The 14,164-nt window shown below is 53.6% G+C and overlaps 1 protein-coding gene and 1 long non-coding RNA gene across 2 annotated transcripts; one reads left to right on the forward strand and one right to left on the reverse strand.

Moving 5' to 3' along the window:
* Window positions 1-1,433: 1,433 nt before the first annotated feature.
* On the reverse strand, window positions 1,434-3,290 carry LOC111256858. Its single transcript, XR_002677175.1, has 3 exons — window positions 2,868-3,290; window positions 2,553-2,602; window positions 1,434-1,577 (listed from the first exon to the last, which is right to left on the reverse strand). It is a non-coding gene; the product is annotated as an uncharacterized LOC111256858 (long non-coding RNA).
* A 1,276-nt stretch (window positions 3,291-4,566) lies between these two features.
* LOC101776732 (L-type lectin-domain containing receptor kinase IX.1) lies at window positions 4,567-6,866 on the forward strand. The gene is made up of 2 exons (XM_004963069.3): window positions 4,567-5,434; window positions 5,538-6,866. The coding sequence occupies exons 1-2, from the start codon at window positions 4,651-4,653 to the stop codon at window positions 6,785-6,787; spliced, it is 2,034 nt and encodes a 677-aa protein (XP_004963126.1). The 5' UTR covers window positions 4,567-4,650; the 3' UTR covers window positions 6,788-6,866.
* Window positions 6,867-14,164: the final 7,298 nt, after the last annotated feature.

A 14,164-nucleotide genomic window follows, 5' to 3' on the forward strand; every position in this document is an offset into this window, starting at 1 on the left:
GTCAACCGTGCCACGCCGCACCTCTTTGGCTCTTAAGCTCCTGCCTTTTCCGCAAATCAACCCGCGGTCCAGATCGCGTTGAAAAATAATTCCAGATCTGCCCTCGCGCTTTTCGGTTTAACCCTTGATCTTTCTAAAAATCAACCGGCCGTCCGTTTTGGAGTATCTGCAAGAGCACCCATCCCCCGCGTCATGGCATCGCATCGTATCATCCCATGGAGCCTAGGGATGAGGAGGAAGAGGAAGACTACTACTTCCAGCACCCGGGGGATGACACTGACGAGGACGCCGTGCCCGTGGAGCAGGAGACATCACCGTCACCAGCACCGGCACCAGCACCGGCACCAGCACCTGCACCAGCCCCGGCGCCCGTACCGGTCGTCGACTTATCGGACGAAGAGCCCGAACCAGATTTCGAGCCCGAGAGATGGATCAAGTGGGTGAAGGAAGACTATAGCCAAGGAGTGCACATGGCCGACATACTTTGGTGGACTTGTCATCACTTGGGGTACAGCATGAGGTCTATCTACAAGTGTGCTCGGTTCACCCACCCTCGCTACCCCACTTTTTGGGAGGTGAAGGTTATCCTTCGTGAGGAGCACGAAAGAGGATGGGAGGTGATGGCTGTTCACAATGATGTGGCGATGAGGAGGACCATGGAGTCCGGCATTGCCGAGGCAGCTAGGAGGGTACTTGAGGTCCTCTCTCACAAGGAACGGCCACGGCTACAGTACACATATGGTCGGTTCCTTCCATCCAGAGCTAGTGGAGAAGCAAGAACCTTCATAGCTACTCATGATGGAGTTGACATGGCCACGGATTTTCTTCGCAAGTACTTATCGGCAACTATCACCGCTTTGAATGAAACAAACAACCACCTCTTTGAGATTCAACGGGAGCTTCATGAAGTTAGGTGGGAGAGAGATGTGCTAGTAGCTTCCGTGACAGGGGCACCGCCGCCGCAAGAGGATGCTGATTTTCCCGCTTCGTCGCCGTCACCTAAGCGTCCCAGCTATGACTCGCCCGGCGCCGCCGCAGAAGATCTCTAGGAGTTAGGAGTGTTCTGACAAGGAGGTCCTGTACGCTTCAGGACGCTTGGAAGGACCATGCGTTGTTTGCAAGGCACCGAACCGTACTTCCGAGGTGTGATCGCATAGGGACGCTACGAGGCCTTTACAAAGATTCTCTAGTAAGTGGTATCCCGCTAAGGTTTCCAGATCAGTAGCAGAGCATAACAGTCCCCTAGTGGGTACAATGTCTTAGTAAAGCCCACGTCCCAAGAGAGCGAGTGCTATACCCAATCTGCCACCGCCCCTCCTGCCCTTTCGGTAAGATTACTCCAGACTAGATTTTCTAATTATTCAGCCAAGACCAGAGCCATATAGTCTTGTGGTAGCACTATTTTCCTGGGTGGTCGCTCTATGTTCCGATTAATGCAAGATATTCTTATGAATAAGCATAGATAGAAGTATGGTTAGGGATACTTGCCTTTCTCCAACGAAAAGTTACTCTTACTGCTCTTTGGCTCTTGTTATCTTGAAACTTTTAATCTTCAAAGCTTTTGAACAACGATTCTTCTACTCGAAGCAAACACCAGCACAAACATACAAGCAAACAAACAAGTACAACTAAGAACAATATACCAAAACAACAGAAAAGCTTTAAAAGAGCGTACTAAAGGACAGGGCTCGACTTAAGGGTCACACAAATGCAAGAAACGCTGAGACAAGAACTATGGTTGAAAAGATAAAGCAATCGAGATATTTGAATTATAAAAGAAACAAGAGCTACAAGCTTTATTTATTTTAGTTGAGAAAAATAATGTGAAGATATTTCAAAGAAATATCCATAGTTAGAATTAATCAAGTCATATCTATATTTTTATAAGAAAGGACGATGTAAAACTTAGTCGAATTTTACGTACAAACATTCAACTACAATTTATGCAAATTAAACATTTAATTTAAAAAACAATAAAGTACATGTGCACATCTAAACGCATAACTTTATATTTAAAGTTCATCTAGTAGATTACTTTAAAAACACATTTATTAGTCGAATTAATATTTAATTATAAAAACTTGACATATAACCTATGTAGATTTTATTTAGAAAACAAGTTAACTAAACATCAATCACATTAAATTTAATTTATGAAAATTGAAAGAATCATTTAGATAAGTGTTAATCAAATTAACTTTAGTATATGAAAAACCGATATATAACCTAAGTGGCTTAGATTTAGAAAAGAATATGAGTAAACATTAATCAAATTGATGTTTATTATGAAAAGTGGTGCATGACTGTAAGCAGATTTTATTTAGAGAAGAATACGTTTATTAGGCATTAGTCAAGTTAATATTAAATTTATTTTCAAAAAAAATATGCATGAACGAAAACATCAACACTAACGTATAATTTATGTTATTATGAATCTATCGTAACTTGAACGAGGTGAAACGGAGTTTAAACGTAGGTTCTATGGGTTAATCGAGGATCTGAGGACCTATCGCGATTAACCGTAGATTACAGGGGTTAGCAGGAAAGATTACCAAGACACAGAGAACAGAGCCCGCGAAAAGCTGAAAACTCGGGGTTAGATCTGCAAAAGGTAAAGGCTTGGATTAGATTGAAAGAAACTGAATAGATCGAGGATTTCTCTGTAAAGTTGCAAGACACATGAAACATGTTAGGGAATAACAGGTTCTTCCAGGGGCTAGATTGAAAAGGTGACTCCATCTTCCACCTCACGTCGGGGCACGACGCAGCCACTGGCCGGCGACTTGCCGGCGCTCCGGCGCGGCGGGGAGCCGGGCGGCTGGCGCAGGTGATGGAGGAGAGCGAGGGGAAGTCCGGGGTGTCCTCACCTACGACGGAGATGAACAACGGCGGCCGGAAACGGACAGGAAGCGGGCGGCGGGCGGCTCGGACTCCACGCCGGCGGCGTTCCGGTGATGAGATGGCGAAGAAGACCGGCGGAACGAACGCGTCTCGGCGAGGGGAAACCCGAGGGTGGCTTCGATTTGGTTCCGGGGGCGCTCCTGGCGGCGGACGAGCGAAGGCGGTGGAGCTGCGGCGTCAATGGCGGCGGCGCAGGGGAGCTCAAGCTAGGGTTCGTGACGACCTCGGGCGACGGCGGGGGCCTTAAATAGTGCGGACAGGAGTGCGGGCCCACGCGGGAGTCGGAGGAGAGTCCGGCTCGGACTTGAGCTCGGGCGCGGGATTCGCGGCGCGGTCGTTGCGGAGGAAGGGGCGTGCGAGAGCTGGATTCGGCCGGAGGTTGGTGATGACGAAGGGGTCTCACCTGTCGGTGGCTGGTGCGGAGGGAGCGGGCGTTTGGCCGGCGTGCGGAAGTGGGCTGGCGCAGCTTCGCGGGCCGGGGAGAAAAGCTTAAGCGGGCCGGGCGAGAGCGGAGCGAGACGGGCCGGTACAGAGGAAACCAGGAATTTTGAAAAGGAATTTGAATTCAAAAGCAACTCAAACCATACAAAAAATAAATAATTATTATTTTTTCCTATACTAAATTTTCTGTAAAGAAAATTAAATGTTAGGAGAATTTTAAAATTTGGAGAAAATCGTTGTTTAATTATTCCTTTTATTTACATCCTGAAATTCGATGCAACTCAACAGGACTTCAGAGTTCAAAGAAGACAGAAAATGTAGCCTTTACAGGACCTGCAGTGTCACTGTCTGTACCGCGTACCCGGGTTGATTCCGGAAGAGAATCGGGATCGAATCGAAGCAAGCGACGGTGAGAGGAGCAGGTATGACAGATAACAAACAGACTCGATCTAGGCCAAAAGCAGGTCGGCAGCCGTGGATTATGCAGATGGCGTTGGACGTGGTCCGAAGCCCTCAGCATGCCACACCTAACTTGGTTGCTCCATTTGACACAATCTGCTTGACTGCTGCTTCTTTTCAGAAAGGCATTCTATACCCTGACGTCTCGCTCCCCTGCCTCCTCCTGTCCTTGGTCGCATCTCCACAACCGCCCGCTTCGACTGTTCTTGCCACCGTCTTGACGTGCCGTCTCTAAACTCTGAACACTAAGCTCTCTGCTTCTTTATCAAAAAAAAAAAAGCTCTCTGCTTGACTGAATTTAATTTTTTTTCTGGCTTGTTATATAGGATAGGGTGAAAAGTATAGGCTTGTAAACAGAAACTTGTAAACGAATCCACCCAAACTCCCAATTTTGACACTATGCAAAAAGAAGATTTCCCGTCACATCAAACTTGCGGTACATGCATGGAGTACTAAATGTAGACGAAATCAAAAACTAATTGCACAGTTTTGTTGTACTTTGCGAGACGAATCTTTTGAGCCTAATTAGTCAATATTTGGACAATAATTCACAAATATAAACGAAACGCTACAGTGTGCTACAGTGCTACAACAGTAATTTTGGACATCCAAATTCAGGGCAACTAAACAAGGCTTGAGTCGCTGACTGCGGACTGACTGTCTCTGAATGGGTCATGACTGAGAAGCTTCTCCCAAGGCAGTCCTGTCCTCCATCACCATAAAATATTCATCAGCCGGCCGCACAATTTGGAAAGAGAGCAACACCTCTCAAAGAAGCAGAGGAGGGCAAGAAGGTGACAAAAGAATATAGTAGTAGCAAGCAACCGTGTCCTCGGCCGGTCAGCGGCCATGGCTGCCCGTCGTCTCCTTGCCGCCGCTGCGGCCTTCACCTCGCTCTGCGCCGTGGCAGTAGGCCAGAACGCCAAGACCATGCTGCCGTTCGCGCCCACCTGCTCCACGACCGGCAACTACACCGTCGGAAGCCAGTACCAGAAGAACCTCGCCGAGCTCCTGTCCAGGATGCCCGCCGCCGCCGGCGACAACGGCTGGTTCTACAAGGGCAGCGCCGGGACGGGGGCCGACGAGGTGTTTGGCCTCATCATGTGCTTCGCGGACCGCAATGCGACGCAGTGCCGGGAGTGCCTCGACGGCGCGCCCGCCGGGATCACGACGGTGTGCCCGGGCAGCCGGGACGTGAGCGCGGCGTACGACGCGTGCGTGCTGCTGTACTCTGCCGCGCCGACCGTCACCACCGCGGACACCCGCGCAGTGTTCGCCGTGTACGTCTCCGGGGAGCCCGTCACCTCGCAGGGCCTGGGGAACGCGTGGCTGCGGCTGATGACCAAGCTCACCGCCGGCGTCACGGCCTCGCCGCTGCGGCTCTCCAACGAGTCGGCTCTGTACTCAAGCTCGCAGGAGATGTATGGCCTGGCGCAGTGCACGAGGGACCTCAACGCCAGCGAGTGCACGCGCTGCATCAACAACTACATCGACCAGCTGCAAGGTCTGTTTCCCAACAACACCGGCGGCGCCATCAAGGGGTACAGCTGCTACCTGCGCTACCAGGTGGGCGCGTTCGAGATCACCCTGCCGCCGGTGCCTCCGCCGCCGCCGCCTCAACAGCCATCTCCTGGTATGTATTTCTTGGATGCCTATTTCTTGCAGAATCTCAATCAATCGATGCAGTTCATGTGCAACAACGCTGACGCAGTGCGGAATTATTTGCGCCTCCACAGAGCCTTCATCGTCTTCCAAGACAGGGCTTGCGATCGGCTTGTCTATCGGAGCTGCGTCCTTGATCGTCCTGGCCTCCTTGATATGGCTCCATCGTCTTCGGCGGCGGAAACGGGGGAAAATCCTCGAGAATGCGAGGGACCATGAGCTTGAAGAAGGCAACTTCTTCGACGACGAGCCGGAGATGGAAGACGAGTTCGAGAAAGGCACCGGGCCAAAGAGGTTTCGCTACGGCGAGCTCGCCGAGGCCACCGACAACTTCTCCGACAAGCAGAAGCTCGGGGAAGGTGGGTTCGGGTCCGTCTACAGAGGATTCCTGAAGGACATGAACCTTCACGTTGCCATCAAGAGGGTCTCCAAGGGCTCAAAGCAGGGGAGGAAGGAGTACGCCTCGGAGGTGAGCATCATCAGCCGTATCCGGCACCGCAACCTTGTTCAGCTCATCGGCTGGTGCCACGGCGGCGGCGAGCTCCTCCTCGTCTACGAGCTGATGCCCAACGGCAGCCTGGACACGCACCTCTACAGCGCCACCGTCGATGGCGCCCCGCTGCCATGGCCGATCCGCAACGAGATCGTGCTGGGGTTAGGCTCGGCTCTGCTCTACCTGCATCAGGACTGGGAGCAGTGCGTTCTTCACAGGGACATCAAGCCGAGCAACGTGATGCTCGACGCGTCCTTCCACGCCAAGCTCGGCGACTTCGGGCTCGCCAGGCTCGTCGACCACGGCCGCCGCTCGCACACCACGGTGGTCGCCGGAACCATGGGGTACATGGACCCGGAGTGCATGATCACCGGCCAGGCCAGCGCTGAGTCAGACATCTATAGCTTCGGCGTCGTCCTCCTCGAGATCGCCTGCGGCCGGCGGCCACTGGTGCCTCGCCGCGGGGAAGGAGAAGACGACGTGGTCCACATCGTGCAGTGGGTGTGGGAGTTCTACGGCAGGAGAGACATCCTCGACGCCGCCGACGCCCGGCTGATGGGGGAGTTCGACGCCGGCGAGATGGAGACGGTGATGGTCGTCGGGCTCTGGTGCGCGCACCCTGACCGGAGCCTGAGGCCGTCCATCAGGCAGGCCGTCAACGTGCTGCGGCGAGAGGCGGCTCAGCCGAGCCTACCGGCGAGGATGCCGGTGGCCACCTTCATGCCGCCACCTGATGCTTTCTACTACACGTCTTCGGCTGCGACAGGCAGCAGCAGCAACACCGGCACCACTCAGTCCAGCACGGCAGAGACATTTACCCTCCTGAAATGACCACAGGCCAACTGAATGTAGCATCAAATTTTTACTGATGATTCTTTTTACTATCTACTATGTATGTGTTCCATGTTCATAACAGAATGATTTACTGAGCTAGTGTAGAATTCAGAAACCAAATAGGGGTGCGATCACTGACAGAGGCTGTTCTTGACATCTCATTTACAAGTTCTGACTCGGTTCCAGGTTCAGTCAGCAAGGAGGAGCCTTTCTGAATCAGCAGTCGTCAAACTGTTTTTCTATTCAGGAAGTTCAGGAGAACTCGTTTAAATAGTTTTTCTTCTTCTTTTTCATTATGGAGTAGTTTGCAAGTTACAGAATTGTGGAAGCTACTAGTATTACTCTTCTGCTTTGCAATTATTGAATGTCTTGGCAATGAAATACGCAGCAGTCTTATAGCAAAGATAAAGTTGATAAAATTGTAGCTTTGGACCATGTCAGACGCCATTTGGATAATCATCCATCATAGATGAAAGTTTCAGAGCAGTCACCTTTTCGAACAAATTTTTTTTCAGAGTTGTGTCATGCTGTACGAAATGGAGAGAGGAACGGTTGGATTTCTCAGCTGTCCTTCCGCGTTCTTGGTACATTGGTCAGAAAAGTGTTGGGGACATCAGCACATTTAACCGTACGAGCTCGAGTACGGCGCGGTGTCGTTGGCGAGCGGCAGCGGCGAGGCCGTGACGACTGACGCCGGCGGTGAGCTTGCTCATCAGCGGCAGCCTTGCGTCCCTCGAGGTGACGGGCTCGCCGGAGGCGTGCACGGCGAACGCGGCGCCGAGGTTCGCGTCGGCGGGGATCGGAGCCGCCGAGTACCGAAGCACGCACGCGTCGTACGCCGCGCTCACGTTCCGGCTGCCCGGGCACGATGCCGTGATCCCAGCGGCCGCGCCGGCGAGGCACTCCCGGCACTGCGTCGCGTTGCGGTCGGCGAAGCACATGATGAGGCCGAACACCTCGTCGGCTCCCGCCCCGGCGCTGCCCTTGTAGAACCAGCCGTTTTCGCCGGCCGCCGCGGGGAGCTGGCCAGGAGCCTGTCCAGGTTCTTCTTGTACGGGCTGCCGCCGGTGTAGTTGCCGCTCGTCGAGCAGGTAGGTGCGAACGGCAGCACGGTCTTGACGTCCTGATGAGCAACTGCCATGACGCAGAGCGAGGTGACGGCGGCTGCTGCGACAAGGAGAAGGCGGGTAGCCATGGCCGTTGGCCGGCCGGCGACGCTGTTGCTTACTCTTCTTCCCTTTGATACCCCTCTTTCCTCCACCTTTGAGGATCTGCTCTCTTTCTAAATTGTGCAGTTGGCTGATGAAGAATCTAGTGTCAGGTGGTTTCTGGGCTGTCCAATTCTTGAAAGCAAAAGAATGGGGTTTAGCATTCTGAATGCAGAAATCAGAGTTGTGTTAACAGCAGTTAGAGATTCAGAGAGCCAACATGGATCGGAATCGGAGGACCCTTTCAGAGTCAGCAGTCAGCTTAGCTTACTGTAAAAAAAGGACATTTCACAAGAGTGGTTTAGAAGGTTGTGCAAGCCAGCAGTATAAATCTATTTGAGCCTGGTTTAGCTCTGAAGTAGCAGTCTAGCAGATATAAAATTGTTGCAATGGACCATGTCAAATGCCATTTGGTGGATAATCCGCAGTTGCCGGTCTGCTCTTGGGTTAGATCAAGTCTATTATCTTACCTGTTCCTGTTACCATCCTTTTAACTCTGGAGCATGCCTGATCCATCAACCCTGGAGTCCAGAATTCAGGCACGAAGAGATGAACATTCAAAATTTCAAATTCAGTTGTTGTCATGTTACACGAACCGGAAAAAAAAAAGGGAACGTTTCCCAGTCATCATGCTGCGTCTATGTGCAGTACAGCAGTTGTAGTTAGGAATGCTCTGCTGAAACAGCTGCTTTTCAGAGTTAACCTGAAACTTCGTCGCCGTCGGCAGGGTTGACCTGAAGCCTTCAGCAGTGTAACAGTCAGTTTTCCTCCAACGCTGTGAAACAAGATGGCAAAATCTTCAATTGTAATAGTCGGCATGACAGGACATGCTGCAGAACTCGTAGTTGTTCAGTCCATTTCAGATGCACTGTCAGTTTGATCAGATAAAACTCGGCCCTTGTTTACTTCCCTCCAAACTCCCAACTTTAACACTATGCATAAAGATTCCCCATCACATCAAACTTGCGGTATATGCATGGAGTACTAAATGTAGACGAAATTAAAAACTAATTGCACAGTTTTGTTGTACTTTGCGAGATGAATCTTTTGAGCCTAATTAGTCAATATTTGGACAATAATTCACAAATACAAACGAAACGCTACAGTGTCGCATTTATGGCAAAATGCCAATTTTGCAACTCCCAACTTGGGAAGTAAACAAGGCCTCGATTACTCGGTGAAGCAATTAGTAGTCAAAATTACTCTGTTGTTGTTTGTATCGCAGCAGATCAATAGTATGGAAGAGACTAGAGCATAACGCGTGCACAGTTGCAGAAAATGGATTTGTCAGTGCCGTGGCGGTCGCAGTCCGGCGGCCGGCCGGTGGCATGGGGCGGCAGGCTCGATCGCCCCCGGCGGCGAGGCGGGCCGGTCCACGAGACGTGAGGTTACGGTCCCGCCCGGAGAGATGATGCTGCGAGGTGGACTCGGGTTGGGCAAATGGCGCGCCGCGCGGAGACCCAGCGGTGCCGTGTCGGCGGCGCGAGCTGGCGGTGCGGCGGTGTCCTGGGTGAATGGCTCAGTGTGTTGCAATGGTGTCAACGTCTTTGTGTCCGCGGTCTCTTTGGTCGGAAACGATGGTCCTGCTCGGCCGCCGTCAGCGGGCGCAGCCGTGCCGTGGCATTCAGGTCGGTCCCGACTCGCTGGCGCCGGCGCCGCCGCGGGGAGCAGCTGGGCCGTGACATGGAGTGCGCGGGGTGCTGAAGCCGCTTGTGGGGATGTGAGTTGACGGAGGCTCGTGTGGGACGCCCAGCGGCGGGGAGAGGAAGCCGCCGCCGGCGGCGGCGCAGCCTCGCCCTCGCCTTGGTGTGAGTTTCGCCAAGACACCTTGGAGTTTTACAAAATGACCCCTTGTTTGATCTAAATATGTACAAAATAGTCCCTACAAGTTTCGTAACACCCCCTGATTTGGATCGCGATTAATAATCGCGATCCGAATATTTACATAATACCCCCTGATTTGGATCAATATTAATAATCGCGATCCGAATACCCCTGTAATGGATTGGCTCCATTGCCGTCGCTCCTCCCGCCGGCCGCCGTTCCAACCATCCTCCCTAGATGGAAGAATCGCACTGTCGTATCTTGCTATTGGACAGAAAAACTGATGATTCCTTTCGGTTTGGACGGTAGACTGCCACCTCGGCCGTGCTCGAGGACGGCGCAGCGCCGCCGCTGCGGTGGAGTCGAGTGATTTGGGAGCAATGCTGGAGGCGGCCGCGCCGGACTAATCAGCAGCTCGAGGCGTTTCCACAATGCCGGAACTTCATTTGCCCTCGCCGAATACGACGGCTTTCGCTTCTCTCGCCACGTTCAGCCGCCTGTCACGCCGCCGTCGCGGCTGTGCCGTGCGATCGTTCAGCCGCCCGGCACCAGGTTGACGCCGCTGGGAGAGCGAGCACCGCCGCCGCTGCTGGCTCCTCCTTCTACCAGCGGGATCAGACGATGACGCGGCGGGCGGGCGCAACGGCAAGGATAAGGCGAGTAGCCATGGCCGCTGGCCGGCCGGCGACGCCGTTGCTCACACTTCTTCGATTTGCTATAGACCTCTTTCCTCCACCTTTAATTTGGTGAGGATCTGCTCTCTTTCTAAATTCTTGGATGAAAAAAGGAGGAGGATGACCCTTTCAGAGTCAGCAGTCAGCTTACTGTAAAAAAAGGGGGTCAATTTCACAAGAGTGGAGAAGGTTGTGCTAGACAGCAGATATAAAATTGTTGCTTTGGACCATGTCGAATGCCATTTCGATAATCCGCAGTTGCCGGTCTAATCTTGGCTTGGATCCAGTCCATTATCATGCATGTTCCTGTCACCGTCCTTTTAATCGTATCCTCAGCCAGATGCCAGGTACCCGGGATGGCATAAGCGTTGGTTCCTGTCAAAGTTGAGGCAGATGCAGGATGCATCAGAGCATGCCTGATCAATCATCACTGGAGCTCAAAATTCAGGCACGAAGAGATGAACATTCAGACTCCATTGTCTTTCATGTTAGAAGAATTGTAAGAAATGAACATTTTCAGTAGCAGTTGGGAACTATGAATGCACTGAAACTGCTGTGTGTTCAGTGTTGACCAAAAACTTGGTCGCCGGCAGCGTCGATCTTCCTCCACCGATGTGAAACAAGATGGCAAAATCTCCAACCCTAATAGTCGGCGTGACTGGCAGCATGACATGTTGCAGAACTCGTAGTGTTCAGTGTAGGCTTGTAGCAGGTCCAGAGTGTGCAAGACTAGAGCACGAGTGCATGACGCGTGCACGGTTGCAGAGTGCAGACCACCGCAAAAGTGCCGTGGCGGACGCGGTCCGGGGGCCGGTGTAGCCGTGACAAGCCACGCCGCGAGGAGCGGGACAGCACGGAGGCCGGCACCGCCTGCCTATCCGGGGCTCGAGAGCCCTGCGGCCTGGACCGGCGGACCTCCGCCGACGAACGCCGCCGCCTCGGCTTCGTGCTTGAGGTCGGCCAGCTCGACGTCCAGCTGCGCGTGCACGGACATGCTTCTCCGGCGATACTCTGGTGGCAGCGGCGCGGTACGGCACAGCAAAGGTGGTGCGGTGGTGCCCGTGTTCCGCAGCGGCGCGGAGGCGGGGCCAATGCACCGTGGAGCGGGACGGAGAGCCGGAGACCATTCTCTGTTCTTGTTTTCCTGTCATATGCGACAGATAACGATCCCGCACATGCGAGACCCACCTGTCCTAGGAGTTCATGAACTCACTGAATGAGCTCCAATCCATGTTCTTGTGTGCAGATCCTGCGTATTTGACGTCTATTCAGCTAATGTATCCCGCAGGCCGGGCCGTTCACCGCCCACGCGGTGGCGGTGTACAAGGGCAACCTGGACCAATGCGGGCCACCGCTGAAGCAGGCGTGCTCGATCCCGTCCTCGCTGTCGAATCCGCCCAACGCCACCGACACGCCGCCGGCGTTCGCGGCCATCACGAAGAATCCCGCCCGCGCGCCGCCAGGCAGCTGCGGGATCGGGAGAAGCTCCGTCCGGGGGCTATCGTCTCCATCGTTCTGGACATCGCTGGCGCAAGCCTGAGGACGACGCCTGTGACATGGCGATGCAGGAGAGCTGCAAGGTGAGCGAGAGAAGGCGGGCGGGCGTGCCAGCGACAGCAAGCACGATCACTTGCGGCGGCGATCGCGGCCGGATGAACAGGCTAGGGGTATATTCGTCAACTGAGGTATGAAAGGAGGAGAAATGAAAAAGAAAAGAGAGGAAGTGAAGAAAATATGAGAGAGTTCCTTGGATCGAAGGAATTCGTGTGCTTCGGTGTTAATTTTTGAAAGCCTCACGAATTGAGTGTTAAGAATAGTGAGGCGTTCGAATTGAGTGATATCGAAATTTCTCTGATGGGAGAGGGGGAGGCACCAGGGGGTGGTGGCGGGGGTGGCAGCTACCTCCTACCTGGCTGCTACTGCTATGATTCCATTTCGATTCGCGGCTGTGGTTGCAGCTTGCTGCAGGAGGCAGCGGGGGCAGTGGCATTGGTAGCGTGGAGCACGCGGTGGCCACGTTGGCGGAAGGAGAGACCTTGTCGCATATGCGGGGCCTACCTGTCAGCTCTCTCTTCCTCCTCTCCCCCGTCTTCCTCCCCTCCCTTCATCCGATAACCCCCGTCTTCCTCCTCTCCCTCACCTTCCTCCTCTTCTGTTAGGGCTTCGGGTCGCCGCCGCCGCCGCCGGAATTAGAGCTTCAGGTTTAGTGCTACCGGGGGAGCCTGTCATCGACATTAGAAAGTGGGGTGGGGGCCGGAGGTAGGCCTTGCGGCGGAGGCGGATTGCAGGGTGGTGCAGCACGGCGGCGAGGATGCCATCGACAGGGGTCGGCAGCTGGACAACCGGTGGACTAGGGACGAGCGGGAGCAAGGGTTGGAGGTGAGCTCCCCGGCGGAGCCGGTTTAGGGTGGTGGATGCGGCGGCGAGAGCCGCCGAAGCCGGAGGAGGAAGGTGGTGCTAGGGCAAGCAGAGGAGGAGGAGGAAGGAGCCGGAGGAGGAAGGCGATGGGGAAGTCGCGGTGGAGACAGGTTAGTACGCGGAGATAGGGGGAGGGTCACTAGTGACAGGAGTCGCCGGAGACGATGTAGAGGGGTGGCGTGGGGGCATGCAGGGAGGAAGGTGGTGCCAGCAGCCATCGTGGACCGGCGGCGGTCTTTGGGCCACGTGCCATTGAAGGCGTTGAGAGGATGCCGCCGTCGGTGGGGCAACCTCGCCAAACTTTTGCCGAGACATTGACCCCTGTTGTTTTACAAAATGGCCCCTAGTTTTGATCGCGATTATGGATCGCGAATAATAATTGCGATCCAAACATTTACATAATACCCATATTTTGGATCGCGAATAATAATCGAGATCCGATTATTTACAAAACAACCCCTATGATTTTAAAAATACCCTATATTGGATCGCCATTAATAATCGCGATCCAACAGTTTTGCATAAAGGCCCCTAGATTGGTTTGGTTCCACTGCCATAGCTCCTGCCGCCATCCGTCGCCGCTGCCGCCCCTCCAAGTTCCAACCCTCCGCCATGGATGTAAGAAGCGCAACGTCAGATCTGCCAATTGGACAGGGAAACTGATGATTTCTTTGGGTTTCACGATAGATTGTTGCCTCCACCGTGCATGAGGACGGCGCAGCGCCACGGCGGCGGCAGCGTAATCGAGTGATTCGAGAGCAATTCAAGCGGCTGCCATGCCGGACTGGTAAGTGGCTCGAGGCGTTCCCCACATTGCTTTCACTTCATTTGCCCTCGCTGAACACAAACGGCATTCGCTTCTCTCGACACGTTCCACCACCCGTCACACGCGCTGCCACGGCTCGCGTGGTCGGGGAGCAGCTGGGAGAGCGAGCAATGTGGGTAGTGACCTGGCCGCTAGCTCCTCCTCCTCCTCCTTCTACCAGCGCCATCAGACGATGACACGGCGGGCAGGCATGTCGCCGTATTAGAGATATGTATAGCCTATGTATGTACACGTATCGTATATCTCTTGTAGTTGTATACTTGTACACCAAGCCGGTCTAGGCTATATATATGAAAGGTCACCTTCCTCATGGGCGTGTGGTGTAATTCTCAAATTCATCTATCTCTCTACATGGTATCACAAGTTAGGGTTCTTTCGCTGCCCTAGCTCCCTAGCGCCTTCCTCGCGCCGCATCTGTTGGAGG

Source organism: Setaria italica, chromosome III (assembly GCF_000263155.2).
Source record: "Setaria italica strain Yugu1 chromosome III, Setaria_italica_v2.0, whole genome shotgun sequence".
In the NCBI taxonomy this organism is placed as follows: domain Eukaryota; kingdom Viridiplantae; phylum Streptophyta; class Magnoliopsida; order Poales; family Poaceae; genus Setaria; species Setaria italica.